Here is a 27882-nt window from a genome sequence, read left to right on the forward strand (position 1 = left end):
ACTGCAGGCCACTTCAGCTGACTGTTATCTGCAGTTCAGCGGTTCAAATCTCACCGGCTCAAGGTTGACTCAGCCTTCCATCCTTCCGAGGTCGGTGAAATGAGGACCCAGACTGTGGGGGCAATTTGCTGACTCAATTTGCTAAAGATCTGTAAACCGCTTAGAGAGGGCTTAAAGCTCTATGAAGCAGTATATAAGTCAAATAAATAAATAAATAAATAAATAATAAATAAATAAATAAATAAATAAATAAATAAATAAATAAATAAATAAATAAATAAATAAATAAATAAATAAATAAATGTTACCTTGGAGTATTTCTAGCCATATGCTTCCAGGAAATTTTCTGCCATAATAAATATTCTCCAGTGTGATTTCCTAACTTTTGCTGTCACAGACTGTGTAGCTTCTATAATAAAAAGGTTGGGCATTTCTGCAAGTCTGTGACAAGATGGTTGTGTGTTTGTTTCTGCATGTGTTTTATATAAAGTCTCTGCTCAAAAATGCACAATTAAGTTTTGCATTCTGAACCCTTCCCTGCTGGTCTAATACGCATTAGTATTCTACTGGCAGCTGCCTATAGGTAGTAATATTATTTTGTCCATAACCAGAGGGAACAATCAGACTAAGCCATTCTCTGATTATAAACCAGCCAAAGTAATTGGGTTTAATTTTAATTTTTGTAATAGCTTTAAATTAATAGAAGCAGCTGCTGCCACAGTGTGTGGGTGTCCTTTTCCAGCAGGCATAGAACTTAAAGAGGAAAAGTGTAAACAATGATACATCTAGGACACAGAGGTTAATACAAGAACGGAACAATGTCTTTGTTTAACCAAAAACTTCACTGGCCATAACTATGGTGCCATGTCTCTTTTGTTTCTTTGTCTTTCTATCTGTTTTCCTTTTTAAAAAAATTCACAGATAGTCTCAATCTGATTAGGTTTTTGTTGTTGGTATTGTAGTACCCCCTCTCCTACATTTGACTTGGAAATAGATCACCCTTAAAAACGACAGTAAGAATATATTAACCCTCTAGAGTTCCATTACAGTTATACTGAGACTGAATATCTCTTAAAATAAACCTTTTCTGTGAATAGAGGCTTATATCTCTTAAGGGAGAATAAGTCTTTTTCTTGTAGAAATCACTGATAGTAAAACTAATAGTATAAAAAACAACAAAGAGCCTTGTGCCACCTTTAAAACTAACATATGTACAATTGCATAAGCTTTTGTAGTTTTTAGTACATCTCACCAGACATATGACATATAATTCATTGAACTGTCATTGAGCTGAGCTCAGCTCTTTGTGTCTGAATGGAAAACCGCTTTCCACTTCAATCTAATTTTAGTACAGGCATTGTTGGTAGGGAAGGAAAGGGAAGATGGTGAAAGGAAGATGAGAGATTACCGTACTTTAGAAATGAGGTAATACAAAGTCGCAGTTAAACTTCTAATGATTGTTGAGGTGCACTCTGTTTGATTTGAAGTCCACTTAGAAGTATTTGATAGTATACTAAGGGAAGAACAAAACTAGATGTCCATGGGAGGAGCAAATTGATTTCCTGCTTTTTCCACTGATTGGTTGATAGTCCCCTTGGACATTTTCTATTGCACCAGATACTGGCTTCCCCCTGCTGGGATGTTGACAAGCTTCCCTCACACATTTGACACTCCATTTGATAGTATTCTTAAATTTGGTTAGAAAGGCAAGATATTTCACAGACCTGTTAGCACTGAATGGGTAATGCTAATTGCTTGTTGGAATAGTTATAATCCAGTATCACAGGCAATAATTACATTCATGTTTTGCCTTTAGACACCCCAGAGGTTTTTGATTAGTCACTATCATCATCATCATCATCATCATCATCATCATCATCATCATCACCGGTTCCTTTCACACAAAGCTTCTTCCAATGAATCTTTTCTGTAGTGGCATCATCCCATTTGATGTCCACTGTCCATAATTAATATTTTAATGTCTGACACTAAGTTTTGCGTGTTCTATCCCATCTCCACTTTCCCTCTGGCAGCTCCCACCATACAGCATTTTTCAGGTATCATATTCTGCCAAGTGAAGAATATGGCCAGCTAGGTGCATTCAGTGGCCTCCAACTTCTTGGATCCACTCCGCAACAAAACACAGTTGCGCTAAGTGACATCCAGAACTCTTCATAGTCAATGTTGATGGAGTACATGGAGCTTTTGTGCTCTGTGTGCTGTTACAGATGGTTGTTAGTACAATGATTAGTCACCACAGGAGGGAAAATATACATTTGGATAAGACTTTTTTTAAATCCATGTCTACTGTTTAGTGCCAATCATTTTTCCCTGTCCTTTTTTTTTTGATTAGAGGATGGTTATGATGAAAACTAAATATATTTCCAGTATCAAGTGAAACTCTTGTGCTCTTTGTTTATGAACTCTCCAAGAGCATTTGGCTGGTTACTGTGAGAACAGAATGGTAGACTGGATAGGCCTTAAATATCAGAACTTTTTTCTCTTTTTTCGTCTTCCTCTTCCTCTTGGACACACACATATATAACTACTATTACTTACATAGAAAATTAATATCCACAATCCTTTTGTCTCTTTGATCCAAAATAATGAGAAAATTAGAGAGTGTATAATAGTCTGTACTCCGGAATATAATAAATAATTAATCCTCTCATCCTTGCTCTGGGTTGCCAAGCCAGAGCAATAACAAGAGGAAATAGGTTTTATTTCATCTCCATTGAGCAGCATTGCAGTCTCTTTTATTGTATTTTGTCAGAAGGGTTTTGTTTTTGCTTTTGATGGTTCTTAACTGTGTCTAATTATATAATATGTCATTTTCTACAATGGGAAATTTCTTGTTGCCATTTCACATTAACAATAAAAGGCCAAAACTGATCTTCTGCAGTTGCCTTTTTTGGGACTCATTACTGCAAAAGACATTAGTATTGCTGTGTTCTGAAAATCATATTATATTTTCTTTGCCATCATTGCCTGATTGTAGTGAACTCCTGATAAAACCATTACAGAGGACCTGTTTATTATATTATTTAATTGAATAAGCTGGTGCCTACAGGATAATAGCATTCTTTTGCTAGAGGGCTGGAGAATTTGTGATATTAGATTACCAAGAGTCTTGTGGAGTCTGTCCAGGCAGATAAAAGCTGAAAGCTTATAATTCCAATCAATTTTGACTCAGACATCCAAGATGGCCATATATAATTATCCTGAATTCTGGTACAAATTTAAATATGCTGTCTAATACAAGGTACTCTCATGCAAATTTCATTTCTAAAAAATGTACCTTCCTGCTGTGACTTTTTTTTAATCATCCAATAATTGATTTTTGTACAGTTTCAACATATTGTTTCAAGAAATAGTATGTTTATCTTTCTATAGCTATTTAATAAAGCATATCTAAATGCCTTATTTCGCAAGGTTATAGAGCAATATAATTTTGGAAGAATTTTTTATTTTGCCTTAAATAAGTTGAGTTTTGTGATATTCCCATAAGTTTACATCATGACTATATGATATAATTTAGGACATATTTGGTCTTATTCTGTACTCAATTTTACACGATGACAACTGCTTTTTACCTAGCCATTCTCTTACATGACATTAATTTCAATGAGACAAGGCTGGTAAATCAAATCACAGATCTGTGGGGAACGTCCTCTTTGTACCAGACTTGAATATATTATGTCATAAAGTCTTTTTGTGATTGGGGAAATAGAAAGGAACTTTTCAAAGCCATAACCAATCATTTAAAAATAACTTAATAAGTTCTTCCAAAAGGCATAGCCTTTGTCTGAAAGTCTCTTTTTAATTATTAATCTTCTTAATAAAATACAGGAAATATATACAGGATTTGCACAAAGTTTGAGCTTTCTTTCTCTATATAATATTCTCTCTGATAGTTACTTTGCCTTATTTTATTTTTCAGGCAGAGACTTCCACCCCGAAATGTGTATTATTACCGCTGTCCTGATCACAGAAAGAATTATGTTATGTCATTTGCTTTTTGTTTTGACCGAGAAGATGACATATATCAATTTGCTTACTGCTACCCTTATACTTATACTCGTCTTCAGCATTATCTGGATAATTTAGGGAAGAGGAACATGGACTATTATTGCAGAGAGCTTCTAGGACTTAGTGTGGTAAGTAATAGTAGCATTTACCACTCATGATGTTTTCTTATAAATATCTGCATCTCAATGGTGAAATATGAAGCTTAATCGTCTCAGCTAATGGAACAATGGATGCAATTACTTGCTACTGTGATAGATATGAGTATAACTTCAAATAAAAGCCCAATTATGACATAGATGTGTTAAATTTGCAACTGTCTATGTGAAATGATATAGAGAAGATTAGTGAGGATTTGTTTTCATAATTATTATATGGAAATATGGTATAAGTTTTGCTGATATTTTCTTCATTTTCTTTATGTTCACCAATAATTTGTTCGAAAAGCTATATTTCTTCATAATTGGATTCATTTTCATTGCTTTATGTAAAAGATACCTACATGAAGAGCCTTTCATCAATATAGGTTTTATTTATTTATTGGATTTAAAAAACTACTCAAGACTCTGATGGTTCTGAAGACAGATACGAATAAGGAACACTTAAATTTGTCTTTTCCTGAGTTTGTTGGGGCTTTCTAAGTCTAATAAAAAAATGAAGCTTTCACTAGCATTAGTTGCCAGTAAGCTATCTTTGGTCAAGGTCATGCTAGAGCAATTCTGTGGAATTGTAAAATTTGAATTTTCAGCATTTGCTACACAGGTGCAGAAATCTCTGGAGACATGTTTTAAGTTGAAAGAAGAGAATGCAGTCAATTTTTTAAAATTACATTTTTATTTATTATTTATACTTTTAAGGTGCCCAGAAAAAATATATTCTGTTGCAGGATAATTAAAGAAAAATACAGAAAATAAACACACATGTCCTAAATACCAACCAGGAAAAACAGCTAAACAAAAAAAGTGCAGTTAATATTCTGCTATTGTTCAGCACTATTTTCACTGGGGCTATATCTAGGTGCTCAGGACTCAAAAGTGATTCAGGGGCTTGATTGGGAATCAACACATACAAAGGCTTTAATATAATGTAGATGATAAGGAAGATAGCTTGCATTGAGATATGTAGAAAGCATTGCATTTTTAAAATCGAGAATGAAGTTACATTTGGAAGTGGTTCCCTAATTTGCTGGAGTATAAGAAGGGGAAGAAGGTGCAGCCAATCAGACTTGCAAGTTTCTGCTATTGTAACCAGGGGTGGTATTTACTTACCTTCCCTACCAGTTCGCAAATGTGAATGCATGTGCCCCGTCCGCACATGCGCTCAGCGCTTTGACTAAAAAAAGTGCCTAAATGGGACAGCCTAGAGCCGGGGTGGGTGGGCAGGCCCACCCATGATTTCTGCTACCAGTTTGGGCCAACCTGTCCAAACTGGCAGAATACCACCTCTGATTGTAATTAATATAAATAGAAGTAACTTTAGCTTTCCAATGGAACTGCTTTCTTGGTCTGGTCTACCTAGTGGGACTGACATCAATCTTGCCAAACTGATTTTGGAATCTTGGCTCTTACAACTACTTCCATTGTATATTATTTCATTCACAAGCTCATTTGACACGCACTGTCTTTGGAAATATCTATTTCCTCAGAGTTCTTGTACCTCTGTGCTTAAGTCTTCCTGACTCGATTCGTACAGATTTCAACTACCACTTTGCAATCTCCATAGTTATCAACCCTTTCTTTCATTTCCTATATACTACTACTATTATATTTATAAATGCATGAGGAATGTTTAACAAAGGAATGTGTTGAGTAAGATGATTGACTTTAATGAATCTGCATGTATATTTTGAAGCAATTTAATAGTCTGGAAAATTTCTACAGGTAGTCCTCAGCTTATAACCACAGTTGAGCCCAAAATTTATGTTGCTAAATGAAACATTTGTCAAGTGAGTTTTGCCCCATTTTACAACCTTTCTTGCCCCAGTTGTTCAATGAATAATCACAGTTATTAAATTTGCAACATGTTGTTAAGTGAATCTGGCTTCCCCATTAACTTTGCTTGTCAGAAGGTCACAAAAGCTGATCACATGACCCCAGGACCCTGCAGCTATCATAAAGATGAACCAGTTGCTAAACATCCAAATTTTGATCACGTGACCATGGGGATGCTGCAAAGGTCATAAGTATGAAAAACGGTCATAAGTCACTTTTTTCAGTGCCATTGTAACTTTGAACAGTCACCAAATGAACTGTTGTAAGTTGAGGATTACCTGTATTTACCAGTTTATTAAAACTGCCATTCATATAAATGATAAATTGTGCTACAGATAAAGAAGAGAAAGAACTTTAAAAGTAGATACATGCATGTTGCTCTGTCACTGGTTTGTGTGGATTGGACAAAATATTTTGCTGGCTGGTTCTGGTAAGCCTGTTCACATCAAGAATCCCACATCAATTAACTTCTAGGCTACTATAGCAGACTGAGAATAGCTCTTCTTTTTGTAGCGCTGACAAATGCGGCCAAAATAAGAGCCATGAAGGGATCGGTTGTTGGAATTCTTCTCCAGACTAAGGAGGAGGTAAAGATCAACACATAAGCCACGTTCACCCCCTTTTAAAGACTCTTCCTCTCTTAATCACTTTAGGAAACTGCTTGTTACTAATTTCTTAGGAGTTAAGAACTTTCCCCAAGTTCTTATTTTAATTCATCGAAAGATTTTTCCTTCTGTCCTGGACGAAAGCAGCTTTAACTAAGTTTAAGGATTTACAAGAGAAGCTTTACTTTTTGAAAAACTGTAAAAATGGTTCTAGAATGTTGATTTTGGAAAGTTAAGGAGCTAGGTGGACTTTGAAAGAATATTTCCTGTGGGGTGTTTAAAAATTTGTAAAATATTATGTGAAGTTTTTGAAATTAAATGGTAAGAAATTATCCTGTGGCAAAGTTTTGCTGACTGAAAATAAACAAATGATAAGAGGGGAAATGAAAGCTGGCCGCAGGGAACTATAAAGAACAAAGATTATGTTAAAGGAGAACAGCCCCATCAATACATGGAACTACATCATTTGACTATAGAATTGCTTGGGAAAATTTTACTCAAAAGTTACTTACAAGATTGGGTGGCACTCTGGTATAAGAACAATAGATTTTACCGGATAAAATAGAAACTGAGACTGATCTCAGTGTGGATTTGGAGTTTTTTAAAAATGCTGCATTACAAAAATTATTTGGAAAAAGATGATGTGGATCCAAAAATGGATTTTAAAATGATGATTTAAAAGTGATATGGAAAATGATGTCAGAATGAATTTACAAATGAAACCAGTTGATGTTTTAATAATTAAAGGGGACATACAAGTAATAAATCAAAATAATGACTTGGAAAACCTGTTTTGAATGTATAAAAATAATATGTGGAACCAAAGAAATTCTCTCTGAGATGAGACAAAAAGCAACCATCCAAGGAGGACACAGAGAAACTGACAAGAAATTAACTTGTGGGACACTATTTGATGGGACTAAAAATCGGTCTTTTTAAAAATGAAAAGAAGATATATAAAGTGTATATCTTGTAATCTGACTATTGATAAGGGATGACATATGGGAAGAAGAGTTTTTTTAAAGGATCAAAGTACTAAAGAAGTTAGACGAATTGCTTATACATGTCTGGAGGGATGAGGAGATATCTTTTATATACCTTTTTTCTTTTTTCTTTTTATCCTTTTTTCACTTTTTTTTACAAATTTGTATGTTTTTTTTAGTTTGTATTTCTTTGATCTTTGTATTTGTATAAGTTTATTTAAAAAACCCTGCATGAATTATTAAGAATACGCTGTGCATGTTTCAAAGTAGATCTTTCCATTTCTTCAGCATAGTATGAATAAACAAATGTAGTTTCATAAATTTATTTTGGTAATAGAATAAGAAGATTCTGGAAATAAGAGAATTTGTTGGATAAGCAAGGTCCCAGCTTAATCAGTTTTTAAAAATGAAATAGTGCCTTCAGGAAGAGAAGTGTCTATTCTCAGTTCTAAGTCAAGTTGTAGAAATAGATAAACAAGATTTGTTAATCTTATAAAAATATTTTTTCTAGTTTGCTTTATTCTTAGAAATAAAACAAATTTTATGTAGGGAGAAATGTTCCTTTGACAACTCTTGTAAATGAAAAAGCAATAACTAAATATCTGATTTGCCTTTCAGATTGTTATGATTTGTTTTATGCCAGGAAAGCTGTATGAACGGAGTAATTAGCACTGGGCTATATGTGATGTTGTTTACTGTCAATCGATATAAGCTTCTGTTCTATTAAAGCAATTATGGTGCCTTTTCAACATTACAGTAAAATTGTTATTGTTTCTGTTATTTGCTATTTGCTTGACTATGAAAAAATGAATGAAAAAATGAATGAAAAAATGATACATGATTAGTAACAGAAGGAATGAGCAAGTCAAACTAATAAAAATTCCTAGAATGAATAGAAATTATATTACATATATTAACTTCTTTCCCCAGTGGAACATTGCTAAGTACTTGTGGACTACTAAATGAAAAAATAGTTCCCTGATCATAATTTCCGAAATGGAAATTATTGGGTTGATTCAGATTAATTTATCAAAATTTGCTCCCTTTTCCCCCGCTAAATTAAATAAAAAGTCATATTAAATGGAATTATGAAGTACTAGTTTAATGGACACTTTTATAAACAGGTAGACTTTAAACAATATAAAAATCTAACAAATGTAGTTCAGCCGCCACTATTTGAAGGCTACTAGGAGAGTTTTCCAGAATTTTTCTTCGGTTATCAGTTGCATTTATGTATGGGTAGTTTGATTGGATCTGTGTGAATGGGAAAAGTGATATTTGTGTTTTATCAGGATTAATTAATGAAAAATCAAGAACGATGCTTAACCTCTGCTTGAAAATTACCCTGGTAATATGAGTTAGACTCAAACCCTTTAAATTTTGGCTTGGAGCCTGTTTTGTTTATTTCTGGATCCACAGCTTCTAATAATCATCACCATTGTTATCTCATGATGTACTTCTGTTCCTTTCCATGGTCTTATACAAATGAAGGTCATATAGAACACAACCCCAGTATCAGGCTTTGCCCCATATTCAGAAATTCATAAATACAGCATCAGTGGATAAAGCATTTTATTTATGTGTTTGTTTCACATTACATTCTAGGCCTTTTCATTTCTCTTTTCTCTATCAATAACAATTTGATTGTTTTGTTTCTAGCCTTGAGACTGGGAACCACCTGCTCAGTGTTTATATAACAGTTGTATATAGTCTGAAAATCACAGGTTGTCCTTTCCACGATTATGACTAGGAAATTCTTTTCCCACTCATATCCTTTCTTTCATCAATATAGACACAAGAAAATTACATTTCTCAAAGATTCTTGATCTGGTATACCACTTCTACATCTGCTATTAAGGATTTCTAAAAGAAGAAAGAACTGAGAAGGAACTGAGAAAGAGATGCCAATATCACCATTACAGCCCTGCCTTGTTACTAGGTACATTTAAGAAAATGAAAGAAATTGGAAATCTACTTCCAAAATTCACAGAGAAGGCATGAGTATCAAGATATGATGAAAGGATGATTCAATAGCTTACTTATTCTTAACTATTTGTTTTGCTCTCAAATGAATTTAGTTGCTATTATACTCAAGGAAACTTCCAAGTAACACAAGAGCAATGTACAAATTGCTAATCCGGGTCCATTTTTTAAATTGGGTGGTTCCTGCATTTCCTGAAGCTTATTTAGTACTCCACAATTACAGAAAATATGGGAAAGTTTTAACTGTTCTCCAGAATGCTTTAAGAGCCAATTATCTTAGACTAGATTGTATAGACTAGATTGTGATTTGATAAATTGCTCAAAGGTATTTAGTGATCTTTGTTTAGTCAATTAGCGTTCTCTTGAAGTGATACTTAGAATTATATCTTCTTAAGTTATATTTCTTCTTATATTAACTCCAAAATAATTAATAGGATTTCTATTAGGAAACATCTGTGAGTCAAAATAACAGTCATATGAAAGAAAATTTAAGTTAGTCTTATTCCATTTTGCAATATCACTATTCCACAATGTTTATGTGACTAAATAAGTATAAAATATCTACACATAACTGGTTTTATAACTGATTTTTAGACCTGAAGTTTATTAAAAATGTGAAAAGCAGTTCAAAAACAAGAATATAATTTTTATTATATTCACTGAAATTGAATTGTATAATAAATAGTGTAGCAGATGGCAACCTTTGGGGGAGGGGCAAAGGTCTAGTAGAATTGATTATATCTTACTTCACGCAACATTTTTAATCTGGTAATTTCATTTAAAGTTGGTCTGTTGCCAGATAGCAGTCATTCACTTCTATTACTTTATCTGGACATTAGCCCTCTGATAGCTTCCTTGGCTATTTCTACTTGGTTTCGAAATAATGGTATAGGTTTAATCGTTCCTAGGATTAGGGATTCAAATCCTCATTTTTAGGATTAGGTGATTTCTTTCCTTGCCATGACTTTATGCAGAAAAATAGCAATAGCAATATCACTTAGATTTATATACTACTCCATAATGCTTTACACACTGTCTTGGCGGTTTACAAAGTCAGCATATTGTCCCCTACAATCTGGCTCCCCATTTCAGCAATCTCAAAAGGATGGAAGGCGGAATCAACCTTGAGCCATTCAGGATCAAATTCCTGTTAGTGGGCAAGGTCAGCTTCAAATACTGCATTTTAACCACTGTGATATCATGCTCCAATGCTTTCCTAATATGAGACCCTTATAAATATGCATACTTTTCATATGCTTTCTCTACTGTTTTACATTTTTATTCTTTCTTTTACAGCTGTCTTAATCCCTGATCATAATAAAGTTTTATACACATGCATACGATCATATTCACGGTGATTTAGACATTTAGTTATTTAGTATTTTATTCATGAAGTAATTTTATAATTTAGTCAATTATTTTTAAGTATTTAAATGTTTTACTATTATATCACTGGTATTATAGTGCTTTGTAGTTTGAACCATTTTATTTATTTCTTTAATTATCTAAGAGATGAATATTAAAGACATATGGAAAACTACATTACTTCTAGCATCCTATCTTAGATTTTAAGAATGTCTTTTGTGCTTTAAAATTATGTGGCAGTATTTTGGCCACCTTGCAGTGTTCTAAACTACAGTAAGGATATCGTTGCTATTTTGTTCAAAAGAACTTTCAGATTTATTCCGTGAATGAAAGAAGGTAAACAACCATATTCTTTTGAGTTACTAAAACAGGAGGATTTTTTAAAAATAGATTTTCAGCCCGTGTTACTTTTGTATATGTGTTTTTCATAAATTCATTCACTCCACATTTGCACTGATTAAAAAAAAGTTCTGAAAAACATTTATGTTTGGTTAACCATTCTTATTATTTTTCTATCAATGTATTTTATGTTAAATTAAGTATTTTAAACATATTTGGGTCATTTTGTTTTTAACTGTATCTCACTTTTTAGAAAAGTCAATGTTAAGAGATAATTAACCGGTATGGATTCTTCCAAAAAGTATAATTAAATTCATTCATATCAAAATTTACAATGTTTTTTATGCATCTCACCTCACACGGTTGTTGTTTAATTATTTATTTAATAGACTACCCATTTCCCTATTCAAAATGATTCTGAGCATCTTATAATCTCATAAAAACATAAATATAAAAAATATTAAAAGCATTAAAACGAACAACAATGAAATAAAAGTTGAAAACCAAGAGCATCAAGCCTGGACTATTATCTCTCACTCAAACAACCACCAATTGGGGCCCCAAGCCAACTGGTAGAACCAGATTTTAAGGCCCTTCCAGAAGGCTAGAAGGGTGGAGGCAGATCTCATTTCCAATGAATCTCATCCCTAGAAGCTGGTGTCATGGTAGAAAAGCCTTTTCTTCCAGATCCTGCCAGTCAAAATTCCTTGGTCAACGGGGTTAGCAGAAGGCATCTTATTGGGGAAAGTCTTCAATGAATCAAGTGAGTGAGTGAGTTCAGTTTTTAAATTACTGTGATACAATACCTTTTTCTCCTTCCAATTAACAATTAAAAAATTCAGAAATCTAATTCAAGTCTAATTCAGGAGGTTTCACAAACTCTCCTTTTTATGAAATATCTTCCTACATAGAAAGAGACACAAATGATCTCCTTATCTGAAAGGTGGGCTAATTCTTTTTCTTCAAGGAGCTTACTTTTATAGTAGAAAATGTGTGTGTTCTTTTTAGTAAAGGGGTTCTAATTTTCTTTTTACTTTGATGTGACATATTAAAATCAGAACTGTTTTCCTTATGGAAATCTTGGTGAATTGACTAATTTTTATTTCTATACACACTAAATGCAGATGTAACTCATAAATTTGTTTTAGCTTCCATACTACAGAACATGAAGACATGGGGTGGGTTCTGGTCGGCTTTGCTGCCGGTTCACTAGTGCGCATGCACAGTTCAATTAAAATTGTTTTGCACATGTGCAGAACTCAAAAACAAGATGGTGACGATGGTGACTGGGGAATCAGTTCTAGGGCATGGCAGGCCTGGGTCGCTGCCGGTTCCAGTGACCCAGGCCACCATACCACTACTGGTTCAGTCAAATTGGGCCGAAACAGTAGGAACCCACCTCTGATGAAGACACTAAATGCTTTGGAATTCTTACATTCCTTGCTCTACATCAATATAGACATTTTTGTAGCTTTTATTTCTAGAGTTTTCCACTTATCGAAAAGCTTCTTCTACTACATTTGCAATGAGCAGATTCTAGATTCATTGACTGGACTTTTTCTTTTTCTCATTAAACTGTTTCTTTGGATGCTTTGTCTAGAACTATCAGACAACTGCTATTTCTATACTACATGCATAGGAGCCCAGAAAGTTAATTTGAAATAAAACTGTAGAGGAGTACTTTTGTTTTCTCTGAGTAAGTGAAAGTTTATGGGAATGGATCGAGAAAAAGAAAATTGCATGAAATTGGATGGCTCCTCTTTTGATAGTCAGCAGTTGCCTTCTTAGCCACCTCAAAATTGACAGGTTTTTGAGCATTCTGGAAGTGTTACAGATCACAATACATTCCTCCAGATTTGAATGATCAGTAACTGACTGCTGCTTTATATAATTCATTCAAACAGCACTAACTAGGTTAGTGCCAGCATCTCCCCGTTGTGTAAGAGAAGAATACTGATTCTCTTCTTTGAAAGTCTGCATATTTCTACTCAGTGTGCACAATGAAAATATTTTTTTTGTTAGATTGATATCCTATTTTTCATTCAGGAGCTCAAGGAAGCATGCATAATACTTCCTCATATATAATTGCATGGCAGGTGCTCGTAGGTATAAAAAGGGATGGCGCAAAGAACTACAGAGATGATCTTAGAGGAGTTAAGTGAAGACTATCGGCAAAATAATCTTCAGTATTTCTTGTGGAATGTATTTCCTGATCCGTCCTACATGGAAGGAACAGCGAGAACAGAAAAGAAAATATTTCATGGAGCACTTAAATTATTTTAACGTAATGGATAAGTATGGTTTCAACTGTAGTCTCATTTAATTTACAAAAATAACCTTGAATATTTTGAATCCTATGCCAGGGATACATTCATTTGTCCTTTAGGACTGTCTCAGTGTTACTGTATCCCATGTGCAAAATGATTACGTATGAATATATTCAAAATAATAATGCTTTAATAATACTTGAGTGTCTTCTGGGCAGATAGGTAAGATACAAAATGAATGGATGGATGAATGAATTATGTATATGACTTGATGGAACTGTACAGTGCCTAGGTTCATCTGCTTGACATTTCTGCTTTGTGTGCACTTTTAATTTTTGCTATGAGCCTAGGACACAATTGTTATCTGAATAATATTGCTAGATTTAATTTGGTGGTTCATGGTAAAGATAGAATTAATTTCTTGAAGGTGAATATTAGTGGAGTAGCATTGGCTATATTCACTTAGGCAGCATCTAACTGATTGTGCAATAAGCACTTAGACTAATGGAATTATAAAAGCAACAATCATCACTGTAGAATAAAAAATGAATCTTCTTCATGCTGTTCTTTTTTTAAAAAGTTACTGTTATTAATGAGAGACATGGCTAAACTGTCATGCACTACTTTGAAAGTGAATTTCTGAATTCTGAAAGGGAATATTTGTCTATCAGTGCTTAACTTGTGTCAAGAGTGCTTTGCATATAAAAAGGACTTGGGGATAGAACCTAGTTATATAAGGCAAAGTTGCTTTTCATAGAATTCTTTTGTAGTACCAACATTTAACGGCTTCTTAAGTGGAAAATATGATTATGAATACCCTTTTAAAGGAAAGTCCTTTATTACGTTTGATTTTCATTATTTATTTATTTTGACCTTTGAAAAAGTTAGTTAAACAGCCTGAGATTCTCCTTTGATATTGGCTGTTCCTGAGGGAAATCACCCACCCATACAAATGGTTTCAACTGGGGTACATGGTTTTCCTTTATGTCATGCATTTGTTCACTGACAGGTTATATAACGCAACAAGCTCTCTCTCTCTCTCTCTCTCTCTCTCTCTCTCTCTCTCTCTCTCTCTCTCTCTCTCTCTCTCTCTCCTCCCTCCCTCCCTCCCTCCCTCTCTCTCTCTCTCTCTCTGTACTTGAGTATACAGATATATTCAGATATATATATAACTAGAGACTAGAGAGGCCTGTTGGCCAACCAGGTGGCATCTGAGTCAGGAAGCAGTGAGGAAGAACAGGGGGAGGCTGTCCCTGACATATGGATGCGGAGGGCTGATAGGAGAAGGTAGCAGCTGTGGAAACAAGCTCTCAGAAGGAAATAGGACTGATTGGCTCCTCCCAGAGAGCTTATAGGTGGGGCAATGGGAGGGGAATTTTGCAGGAAACAACAGTTACAATCTTAGTTTAAAGTTTGAAGAATTCTGTGAGTTCTGTGAGTCTTGTTTTTCATAGAGATAATTTTTCTGGGCTTGTTTTCTGGGTTTTTCTCCCTCCTTAGTCGTGGCAGACAGCAAAGCCGGTATCATTGTAATTTGTTTTATATATATTTGTTTTCGTAGATTTTCACAGGTACAGGTATGCAGCTCTTGCCATATTTGGGTCATTTCCTGTGTAAGATTGAGAGTATCTTGGCGACGTTTTGATGAGGTCCCACTCGCCATCTTCAGGCTGGTGCCTTCGGCTTCGTGCTTGTGCAAGCAAAGCGTGATCGGACCTGCTGTCTTTCTATAAATATTGGTGTGTGTGTGTGGAGTGCTGGCTTTGTTGCTGTAAGCGGGTTGGTTGACTGTGATGTTACATCTTGATTATTTGATGGAGTTGATGCATGCAGATTAGCCAGCTGTTTTGTAACCACCTGTGTGGCTGAGGTACTAGCTGTGTGCCCATTAGTGTGTGTGTGTGTGTGTGTGTGTGTGTGTATTTGTGTGTGTATGTGTGTGTGTGTGTGTGTGTGTGTGTGTGTGTGTGTGTGTATGTGACAAAATAGTTATATGGAAGAAAGCTAGCTTTCAGACTTCAATTTAAAAGATTATCCTTCATGAAAAAGCACATCTAACACATTCTGTGTTAGATCAAAAGTCAAATTTAGTCCAAGCATTTGAATGAAGATTTGTAGATTTGTATAATTATATGTGATTTCTTCTAAGCATCGTGTAGTTTATGCATTTAAATTCCGGTGTCATAATTCTTTGGTAAAATGGGAGAGTCATTTTTCCATTATTCCATCATTGATATTAAATATAGAATCTCAGTAGCACGTCAGTGATAACCAAATTTCTCAGGAACTTTTAAATTGTTAGCTTCAGATGCCCTTAGAATCATTTAACTGTCATACTATCAGGGCCGGATTTTCCTATAGGCTAACTAGGCTTCAGCCTAGGGCCTCAAGATCAAGAGGGGCGTACATTCAAATTGTTAGCAAAATTAAAATTACACTATTCTAAAAACAGTGAACACTAAAACACTGAACCGAAAATAAGGAGAAATTCTACGCATATGACTAATAAACAAACATAAAAATGTATTGGTTAAGATCGTTCCAGCGCTGCAGCAGTTGGGGAGCCTGCCCACGTTCCCGGCACCGGTGGTCGGGCAAGAAGCGCGGCCGCTCCCAGTAGCCGCCCCGTCGACGTGGAGGCAGGTGAAGGGGCCGAGCCGGGCAGCTGAGCGCAGCAGGGGAGGCGGCTGGCCTCGCTGCCTTTGCTGCAGAGCAGAGCCGCCCTCCGTCGGGAGGCCAGCTATATATATTGATATATATTGATATATATCACAGTAATGATGTATTTTATTGTCTCTCGTGTAATTTACAAACTTAAAAATGGGAGGTGAAAGGGCCTCATAAGTGGAATAGCCTAGGGCCTCTTTTCATCTAAATCCGGCACTGCATGCTATTAAACTATTTTGCAGCCATATTTATTATCCCCAGATGCCTCCTGGGCATAATAAATGGACATTTGGAGGTGATAAATATGATGGCATCTGGTAATGTTGCTTTGCTCAGTGCTTCTCCTGTGAATATAAGACTAACACTTATTTCCTTCTCTTTCCTGTCAATTCCCAGCCCTTGTTCCACCTTCAGTATTTGTGTCAGCAGCTTGGTAGGGATACAGAGTCCCTTGCTATAGACAGTCCAATGACTCTGGCAGAAGGGGATCATAGTGGATATGCGCATAAAGGGTACTGCTATGTACTGACAATCTTCAATCTGTTCAGCCATTCTTTCAATATACAAAGACATTCACATGAACTCTATACAGTATAATCTTCAGGTGCTGAGCCTCAATCTCAGCCGCTGAAGCCTGGAAAAGCATTTCAGCAAAAGAGCACTAGACACTAACATTACTTTGTGTTATGCTGATTGCAGCTTCTCCAAAATGCTACCATTTATGTGCAGTGTGTTAAGTAGCATTAAGATCAGTGACAACCTATAACTCCATTGTGAGCATGCACCTCCTTAACACTGAATACTGACTTATACTTGCTTTCTTACAACTTCTTGAAATGTGGTACAAGAAATAGAAAGAGTACTCAAGTACTTGCAAAAATGCACATATGTACTAGAGATGTTATGGAATCAGTCCAGATATTTTGTCCAAGAAGACTTTATACGTCTAACTTTCAACCAAATATTTTTTTCCTTAAAACACATCAGTTACCAGACTTGAAAACTGCTTGCTGTTTTCTAAATCACTGGGTTCGTGTGACAATATGTAAGAATTCTTCAAATTTTGTCAATTTTTCAATATTTATTTATTTATAACACTGATTTGTAGACTCCCTACTTCTGTGGCCTTAAGATGGCCAAAAATGCAGCACTACAAGATGCTTGTAGTGCAATCATTGATGCAATCAAATAATTCTCTGTTATGCATTCTGTACATCAAATGCTCTACAGAAGAGTCATGTTTTAGGTTAGCCAACCCTAACCCTAACCCTAATCCTAGGCAGTTGGACTATCTTGTACCTTAGGAGGTAGGAGTGTTTCCAAGTATGGGGACCACAAGCAAGGAAGCATATTCTTGGTCCCCATCCTATTTTCTCGTAATGGGTGGGTATCCTCAGCAAACCAACCCTACAGTATACATGGGGTGACTTTTCAGAGAGAAATTTGGCAATTGGCCAAATTGGGCAAAGATTCTAATAAGTAACATGATCTTTGGTTTATATTTTATTGATGCTGAATGTGATTCTGCATTTTTTTATTTCAAGGTTTACTGTGCTTCAGCTTATTTAATGAACCAGACTGCTTCTAAAATTATTGACCCTGCTATTACTTACTGTAATTAGTGAGATAAAAATTGTATATTTGTACATTCAGATGTGTATATGTAGACGTTGTATATGCTATCAACGTAGGCAACAGAACTATGTAAATTATGTCTCAAACATTTCCCCCTCGCCTGAGAATGTCTTAGTCCATCATGCAAATGAAATGAAGAATTGCTGCACCTGAACAAAATTTCCCTTGAGAGAATGAATTACATACAAACCTCCAAGAACATCCCCAAACAAAAATGGATTGATGCTCATCTAATTTCTCATACTCTTTGTTTTGACCTTCATGTATGCACTACTTAATGGAAAGTTGTAACTCCTTTTTAAAATCAACTCTTGCTTCTCACTGCTTTCCAGTACATTGAATACAATAGCTTCATTCCCACCCACCCCACCCCCCAAACAAATACTACCCAACATTGAATGAATTGAAAATTGCAGGTGCCTTTTTTTTAAAGGCAAGTTGTTTATGCCTATCAGAAATCTGGAAGGATTTTTTAAAAGATGTAAGTGCTTTGTCTGTTGGATTATACCCTGTCGTTCTTTCAGAAGCTAAAGCTAGAGATAGAATATCTCCTTCTAGTTTGCTCACAAAAATCCTGTGAAGCAGATTGTGCGAGAGAACTCCAACTCCCATAATCACTCAGGGACCAGAAATAAGACTAGATCCTTTAAACATCTGTGCGTAGGAGGGCCCTCTGCTCCACCTAACTTTCTTAGACTCTTGGGACCTTTCTCAGCTTTACTAGAGCGGGAAACGTTACCCTCCCCCTCTGCATACCCTCTGTGGACTGTGGCTGGGCTCTCAACCATCTTAATCAACTTAATTGCCATAGGAAGGGAGAGGAGCGGAGTACCTCTCCCTCCCCATTTCCATTTTTGTTTGTTCCATCTAAGATCTGCGCATTTTTAGTTTCTCCGCATTTTATGAATGAGGTGTGTATTGTGTGATTGTAGATGGGTGTGCCCACTTTTAATTCCTATTATTACTGTAACTTTTTGTGTTTTTTAAACTGTTAGTGGGGAGTGATTGGTGATGTGACTGTGTTTGTTTGAGTAGGCTGGGACCGCAACCGAGTACCCCCTGCACTGAGTGCTCTGCAGAAGTGTCAGGGGGGCCTGGGCTTAATCCCAGCCTCAGGATGATTGATTCGAAGGGCCTGTCGAGAAACGCGGGGGCTATGGGGGTGGGTGGAGGGACTACGGACACGGGAGTGGGCCGGAGCATTACGGTCTTAACAGGGAGGGGCAGATATGGCGGGGACTTTAGGGCTGGCCATTACCGGGGAAGGAGGGCTTGCTACGTTACAGAGATCCCTCCTTCTGGCCCTATGAGTCCCACTCCAAGGCCAGATGGCGCGAGTAATCAGGACCCTGGTCTCAGGCTGCTGTCGCTAAATGCCAGGTCTGTAGTTCACAAGGCTCCCCTCGTCTGGGACCTAATTTTAGATGAGAGGGCAGACCTGGCATGTATTACTGAAACCTGGCTGGGCCCGGAGGGAGGAGTCCCCCTCGTAGAGATGTGCCCAGAGGGTTTTCAGGTGCTTCATCAGCCGCGACCCCAGTCAAGGGGTGGGGGTGTGGCTATTGTTATCCGAGAGTCTCTAGTACCTCGTAGGATCCCTGCTCTGGAGCTTGTCGGGTGTGAGTCCTTGCTGGTGAAGTTGGACCTCAAGGGTCAAGTGGGCTTGCTGTTAATGTACCTGCCTCCCAACAGCGTTGCAGCAGCCCTCCCCTCGCTCCTCGAGTCAGTAGCTGAGCTGGCAATTGAGTTCCCCAGGCTTATGGTTCTGGGGGATTTCAATTTGCCTTCGCTCGGTGAACACTCTGATGGAGCGCAGGAGTTCATGGCTTCCATGACAGCCATGGGATTGACCCAAGTAATTCGGGGCCCGACTCACTTGGTGGATCACATGCTCGACCTCGTATTCCTCTCGGAGCTGTGGAGTTGTGATCTTGGTTTGAGGGGTAGCGAGATCTTACCCCTGTCATGGTCGGACCACTACCTACTGAGGCTTGACTTTCGGAGACCAAACCCCCACTGTAGGGAGGAGGAACCGATTAGGTGGTTCCACCCCAGGCACCTTATGGACCCTTTGGGCTTTCAGACGGAGCTTGGTGTTGTTCCTGATACCCTCGCCCGCAGTCCGGCGGAGACTCTGGTTGCTGCTTGGAATTCAGTAGCGGCAGAGGCTCTTAACCAGATTGCGCCTTTACGGCCGATCTGAGGCAGTGGATCCAGGAGGGCTCCTTGGTTTACTGAGGAACTCCGGGAGATGAAGCGCCGAAAGAGATGCCTAGAGCAATGATGGAGATCCAGTAAGTCTGAGTCAGACCGAGCGCTTTTAACATCCAGCATCAGAGTTTACCTTCGGGCAATCAGGACGACAAAAAGAACACACATTGCCTCTCTGATTGCTTCCGCTGAGTCGCGCCCAGCCGCCTTGTTCAGGATAACCCATTCCCTCCTAAACAGGAGGGATACGAGCGATCCTTTGCAAGGCAGAGCTGAGGACTACGTCCAATTCCTCGCGGATAAAGTTGCTCGGCTTCGGACGGACCTGGACTCCAATTGCGCAGAGCCAGCCGAGGCACCAGGGGAGAATCTGGATGGATCACTGGATTGATTTTCAAGCTGTTACCCCTGAGGACGTGGACAAGGCCATGGGAGCCGTAAGTGCCTCCACATGTGTGCTGGACCCGTGCCCCTCCTGGCTGGTTGCTAACAGCAGGGAGGTGACACGGGGCTGGATCCAGGCGGTTGTTACTGCCTCCCTTCGGGAGGGGTTCTTTCCCCCCGCTTTAAAGGCGGCGGTGGTGAGACCCCTTCTGAAGAAGCCATCTTTGGATCCAGCCGTTTTAAACAACTATTGTCCAGTCTCCAACCTCCCCTTCGTGGGGAAGGTTGTTGAGAAAGTGGTGGCCTTTCAGCTCTGGCGGTCCTTGGAGGAAACCAATTAGCTAGATCCCTTCCAGTCGGGATTTAGGCCTGGCTACAGCACGGAAACCGCTTTGGTCGCGCTGACCGATGATCTCTGGAGAGCCAGGGATGGAGGTCATGCCTCCGTCCTAGTGCTCCTTGACCTCTCAGCGGCCTTCGATACCATCGACCATGGTATCCTTCTGCGACGACTGCAGGAGGTGGGGGTGGGAGACACTGTTCTACAGTGGTTCTCCTCTTACCTCTCAGACAGGTCGCAGTCGGTGTTGGTCAGAGGGCAGAGATCGACCCCTAGGCCCCTGAATTATGGGGTGCCGCAGGGTTCAGTCCTGTCCCCCCTCCTGTTTAATATCTACATGAAGCCGCTGGGTGAGATCATTTGACGGCACGGGATAAAATACCATCAGTATGCGGACGATACACAGTTGTATCTGTCCACCCCGTGCCAACTCAGTGAAGCGGTTGACATGATGTGCCAGTGCCTCGAGGCTGTTAGGGCCTGGATGGGGGTTAACAAGCTTGTACTCAATCCGGATAAGACCGAGTGGCTGGTGTGTTTCCCTCCTATTAATTGGCCAAGTTTTCCATCTCTCAGGCTGGGGGGTCAAACAGTACACCCCTCAGACAGGGTTCGCAATTTGGGAGTCCTCCTGGATCCACAGCTGACTTTCGAACACCACTTGTCGGCTGTGACCAGGGGGGCATTTGCCCAGGTTCGCCTGGTGCACCAGTTGCATCCCTACCTGAACCGGGAGGCCCTCACAGCAGTCACTCGTGCCCTTGTGACCTCTAGACTGGACTACTGCAATGTGCTCTACATGGGGCAGCCCTTGAAGAGCATTCAGAGACTTCAGCTTGTCCAGAATGCAGCCGCGCGAGCAATTGAGCAACAAAATACATGGGTGAACCTCGGTTCACCCATGTAACACCTATCCTCCGCGAGCTGCACTGGCTGCCTATTGGTCTTCGGATACGCTTCAAGGCGCTAGTCGTCATTTATAAAGCCCTTCATGGTATTGGACCTGGGTACTTGAGAGACCGCCTGCTGCCAATTGCCTCCAATAGAACCGATTAGATCCCACAGATTAGGCCTCCTCCGAATTCCATCTGCCGGCCAATGCCGACTGGCGACTACCCGGAGGAGAGCCTTCTCTGTGGCTGCTCCGACCCTCTGGAACGACCTCCCCTGGAGATTCGAACCCTCACCACCCTCCAGGCCTTCCGCAAAGCCCTTAAAACCTGGCTGTTCCGACAGGCCTGGGGCTAAAGAGCTTTTGCCCCCCTCCTCCAATGGTATGGCTGTTGTGTGCTTTTAAATTGTGTATTGTTATGTTTGTCTTTTTTATCCCCTGTCTGTACCCCCTTCCCTGACTTGAATTGTGAGCCGCCCTGAGTCCCCTTCGGGGAAAAGGGCGGCATATAAATGTAATAAATCCAATCCAATCCAATCCTGGGCTTCCCTGATACAAGTCCCACACCTTAACCATTATATCATGTGGGCTTTTGGTGCATGTGTGAATATGTCTGTTTGTGTACACTATACATACATAATGGTAAACACAAATTGCTGTGAAGGTCTATAAGTGTTAGGAATTCAGTTATTATCCATGATAGGAATTGAACAGTGTGGGAATGTATTTCAATTCAATTTACTTAATATTTTTCCTAATGCTTTATAGAACTTTTAAACAATAATATATAGTTGCAAAGTCACATACTTGTAGATGATAAATAAAACCTGTCTGCAGTAATCCTTGACAAGGTAATATATGTAATGGAAGAGCAAAACTCTGTTCTGACCCAGGGTGCCTTAAAAAGCAAGATGCAGAGTCTTGACCCAGCAAAACCCCTTTTATTTACATGATTGTGAATTCCTTTTATTCACAGTCCACAAGGCTTAGCAAACAGCTTTTCAGGGGAATGTTTATCAACATGAACCTTATCTCGTTTGGAGAGCTGCCAAATAACTAGTTTCCAAACGCAGGGCAAGGCAAAACTTGGTACAGAATCTCTTATAGTCACAAACAGAACTTTCTACTCTTGAAACAACTGAATGAACTAATTGTTTCCTGCAAAAGCCTACTCCCCGTTCGCTCCTCTTTTGTTTCCTATGGGAGGGGCCAATCACCTCCAAGGTGTGGCTTTATTCCTAAGTCGACCTTGCTTTCTTAGTTGTTCTTGTCTTCTGGCAGCTCTGGCGTGCACATACTGGGAACAGACTACAGCTGTTCCTCTGTCTCACTGCTGTCTAGCTCCCTCTCTGCTTGCAGAACCCTCATCTGAGCTTTCCTCAGCCCCCAGGACTGCCCATGTTCCTCCCCAACCTTCCCGCTGACCGCCAGCAGGCCACAACAAACACAATGAAATAAAGTCTCCCTCTCTCAATTCTGTGGGCCACATGCATGTTGTTTACTTAGCAGAAAGTGGGTTGGTTTTGCCTTTTCCTAGAATTCTTTGGACTTCCCACTTTTGCCAAAAACCCTGGGATTCCTAGGTGGTCTACAATCCAGGCCTTGCTCCAAAGACAGTATCAGTTAGTTTCCAAGAGCAGCCACAGTTGGTAACAGGTAAAATATTCTTTTGTGTTTAAAACCAATATCTGACAATTATGTGTAATATCTTCTGCCCCCAAAGCCCCTATGTTCTTTTTGTAATAAAACTATTTTCAAGCCTTTGTTTAATTAAAGAAGCTAGGGAGGGGGCAGTTACAGTATGGCAAAAAAGCCGCTGTTGCTAGAGATGGAAATTGCAAAACATTTAGATGTTGCATATATTTCTCCATAAATCTGCTCAATCATGTTTTCAGATTAATTCAAACAGCACTGTATGGATTTTAATCCAAAATACTACTGTTTAAGCATTCAGACTGTGCATTCTAATACTGGAAGTGGGGAGGGAAAGAGATGGTGCCTAGGAACTGAAATTACTAAGTTTGCAGAAATATGAATCAAATTGGTTTGCTTAAAGTGCTGACCTCTTGCAATTCCCAAGCATCAGTGCCAATGTCTTCCCTGATATTAACTTTTATACAGCTATACTAAACTCATAGGTAATGGTCTAGGACTGGTAGAATTTAAAAAAATCTCTACTACTTAGGAGTGGGTTTTACTCTATTCCCCGTGAAAGCCAAAATGCTGAAAGTATCAGTCACATTGCTTGTATTTATGCTTCCACATGGTTATTCAGTTTAACATCTAGTATAGGATTGATGATATCTTGTCATGAATATATCTTGAGTGACAGTCAAGAAAAACAAAGAAGATGATCATGCATATATTGCTCATGTTGGGGTGGTTGGGAAGCAGGCTGCTAATTAAAATACATGGGAAGAATGTGCTCCAATGCCCAATGCTTGTGCATAGGGGGTGAGGAGTGGGAGGAAAAGCTGATTCAAGCTTTTCTAGACCTGTAACGCAATGGAATAGTGATAATGCTCTGGGAAACTTGTTTTTCCCCCTGCTTGCCAAAACATATTTTTTTCAAAGTTCTTTGTCAAAGCTAAGATCTGGCTTCTTACCAGGATTGTGGAGGTAGAGTAGCAGTTCCAATATATTAATGCTGGCAGAGCCCAACTGGCAGCATAAGAACAGTCTCCATTTCTGAGGTGTTCTCAGCCTAAAATGACATGTGATAATTGCTAAGAAGTATGTACATTGGGGGGGGGGGGAGTTGAATCTATGGTAACAGAAAAGCAGAGTTGGAAGGGATCTTGGAAGTTTTCTAATCCAACCCCCTGCTCAAGGAGAAGACCCTGCATCACTTTAGACAAATGATTGTCCAATCTCTTCTTAAAAACCTCCACTGATAGATAAGGTGACCAGATTTTCAGATTGGTAAAGAGGGACACCTTTGACCAGGGTGGGGGGGGGCTTGATTAAAAATTTTATACGGAGCAACAAAAATTTTCATATAACGCAAAAATAGTATTGTATTTTTTTTATTTCAAAATAACTACAATTTACAAATATAAATTGTAACTCTTGCCAAACATCAATATTTTGATCACGTGACCATGAGGATGCTGCAACGGTCGCTAAGTGTGAAAATGGTCGCTAAGTGTGAAAAATGGTCATCAGTCACTTTTTTCAATGCCATTGTAACTTTGGTCACTATACCACCTTTCTTGCCACAGTTCTTAAGTGAGTAACTGCTGTGTAACTTGCATGTGTCAGGATGACATATAGAACTTCTTGTACCTTTGCAAACTATTCTAACTGCTGAATCATACCCAAAAATTAGGTAATAGCAATACATTTTGATCCTATGTTCAGCAGGTTCTGATTGAGTAAAAAATACACACTCTTTCAAAACTACAATAAACACATCATTCTATAAATAAGATGTGAAACCATGTGGAGCAAATATGTGTTTGTTAGCATATCAATCCCCTCCTCCTTAAGTTAATACATGGATGTGGAATATAGTATGGTATAGATGTCACAAATCATGGTGGGGAAACTTTTTCTTATGGAATGCCATTGAAAAACAGGAAAGACAATAACAAAAGATATGCGATATAATAGATATGAGGCGATCTATGTAAGTGGATGAATTTGCAACATTTGTATTTTTCTATAATTAATTACCGGTAAATACATTTTTAATTTAACACTGATTTAATTTCACTGATTCTGGATTGATATAATTCCAAGCAACATGCTTCTTGGTTTAAACCGAATGATAACTGCAATTGTGTTTAACAAAGCTTGGAGAATAGCTGATATAATTTTCTTTTCAAGAAGCAAGTATGATGATACAAACGATACATCACCAGGTTTGTTACTGTCCTTTCCCTTATGAGGGGTCTGTAGAGATATGAGGGGTTTGATTGGAATATTAAACTATGGAGGTGGTCTTTTTTGTACTATATTTCATCTTTTTGTACTATATTCTCCTTGTCCATGGCTATTATGATTAATACCATCACTACCATTTGTGCCGAGTATCTGTGTCCCTGGATATTTATTATAATATTGGCACACTTACCAATTATTAATCCAAAGCAATTAGAATATTTCTCTGGTTTGTTTCAGAAAATTATCTTCTTTCTAGAAAAACATTATCACTGATTCTTCAAGTATTTTATGAAAAATAAATGCTGATGGGGAGGTTATCCCTGCAACTAATAATTCATGACTCTGATCAGAAATGTTTAAACATTTTATGTCAAGTATTAATTTTCATCATAGCAATACACTACTCTAGTGGCATAAGAAAGCATAAGCATAATCACCATTGTACAAACAGAAATCTTAGCCTTCAAACCACTAATGGGCTACAGTATATAGTTTTTGTGCTGATTCAGCGGTTTGAAAATTGAACAATATTTTCAAAATTAAATCACCCTGTGTTTCAGCAGTTTAGAAAAGGAGGAAGAAAAACTTGAAGCAGGGCCCAAAGTACTACCTCAATTTGAGGGAATACATTTTCCAGGAAAGAAGTCTATGTGCCAAATATTGCAAATTAAAAAAAGGTTATGTGACCATCTTCAAAGAAGTACTGAGTATGTATACTTTATTTTCATAAGAAATTAATTTACTTCTTTTTCAATCATAGGAGTGAGGGCTATGATAATCTCCCATTCCCAAAACAAGGTTTATAATGGCAAAGAAAAGAGCAAATGCCTCTTTTATATAATACTGTTTCCAGGAGAAATCAATCAAACAACTAAGTAACAAATTTTAACAAGTAAAAGTTTACTTGCCAAATAAGATATGTTCCAAGTGGATTGCCAATATCAACTGTTTCCAGCAGCAAGTTTTGTTTTCCAATGCAGGATGGCCAGTTCTGTCCCTTCCATTGTTTGGGAAAAGATTGCTTACTACCTACATTCAGATGTATTCTAAAATTTGAAACTTGGAAAACACAAGGCACAGAATGGTACAGAAACAAGCTGCAACTAGTTCACAGAATCACAACTGTAAGTGCATCCTTTAGTTAGAACAGAAGCACATAAAACCACCTTGTATATTTTCAGACCAAAAAATGAAGATTGATCAGATTTTTTGCATCCTCAGTTCCATGTAATTTTCCTTCAGAAATCAGTACTGTTTTCTACCCTATTATTACAAGTACATCCCCGTTTAAATGAAACTGAAAAAGTTCCAGGACAGCAGAAATAATGTACAAGAAAATGGATTTTATTTATTAAAGGAAACCAGTTTACTATGTGAGTCTCAAGTGAGAGCCATTTAAAAAAAAGAGACTATAGCTGATACCTACAGATATTGAAATGGAGAGCAGCAAATTCCACTAATTTAGAATCATAATTAAAATAATCCATGGAGTACTATGAATTATATGCACCATCTGAATTTGGAACTTATTTGTATGGTGTATAGCTGCTACCATATAGAGATATTTTTAGCAGGCAATAGAATATTCCCAAAGAAAGATATATTAAAAATCACCCAATACATATAAAACAGTTAAGAAAATTGACACAAATATTTATCACCTACTTTGATCTTGCAGTCCAAGCATCTTGCAGTCCAGAGTCTTCTTCAACACCGTAGTTCGAAACCCTTTTAATAACATGGGGGACGACAACCCAAGTCCAAGTGAGGGAAAGGGAACCAGGAAGAGAAGCAAATCCAACGAGGAGAAAACTAAAAGGAATGGGAAGACGGGGAAAAAATCCTTTCCTTTCTACTTCTCGGTCTTTATAGAACGCATCCTCTAACCAGAAGATTCACCAGCAATATTAAAACACGAGCTACGTTGACCAGTTAGAACAAGACAGTTTTTAAAAACAAACACTTTCATCTTCCCGCTGTTCCACACCAACGTCATCTTCCCTTCGAACCAATAGGAGGCAGCGGAGTAGTATAGAAGCGGAGCCCAAGGGCTCACGGGTAACATTGTTTTTCAAGGGCAGCTTTAATTACAACCGCCTTGAAGTGAACTCTATTTCCCACAAGTCGCTTCTGAATTTTTATGGGGTTTTTTTTTTTTGGCTTAGTGCTCCTGCAAGCAAGCTCGGGAAATATATCGCTCAGCTGATTTGTAGCGTATGGCCTACTTCTCTACTCCCCCTCCCCCCTCCCCTCCGTCTCACCTGCTCGCTGCTTCACAGGTGAGGAGGAGCAGAAAGGCAACTGCATCC

General features: G+C 38.2%; 1 protein-coding gene across 3 annotated transcripts in view; it reads left to right on the forward strand.

The window, feature by feature from the left end:
• Nucleotides 1–27882, forward strand: part of BEND5 (BEN domain containing 5) — a 1240338-nt gene that overhangs the window by 413860 nt on the left and 798596 nt on the right. For all 3 annotated transcript variants that reach the window (XM_087719697.1, XM_014070495.2, XM_087719700.1), the window contains one exon: nt 3941–4157. In XM_087719697.1, the coding sequence (XP_087575823.1) occupies nt 3941–4157 (217 nt within the window). The remainder of the gene's footprint in view (nt 1–3940; nt 4158–27882) is intronic.

Source organism: Thamnophis sirtalis, unplaced genomic scaffold, assembly GCF_051295495.1.
Source record: "Thamnophis sirtalis isolate CommonGarterSnake01/CBP01778 unplaced genomic scaffold, rThaSir2_p1.2 scaffold_7, whole genome shotgun sequence".
NCBI lineage: Eukaryota > Metazoa > Chordata > Lepidosauria > Squamata > Natricidae > Thamnophis > Thamnophis sirtalis.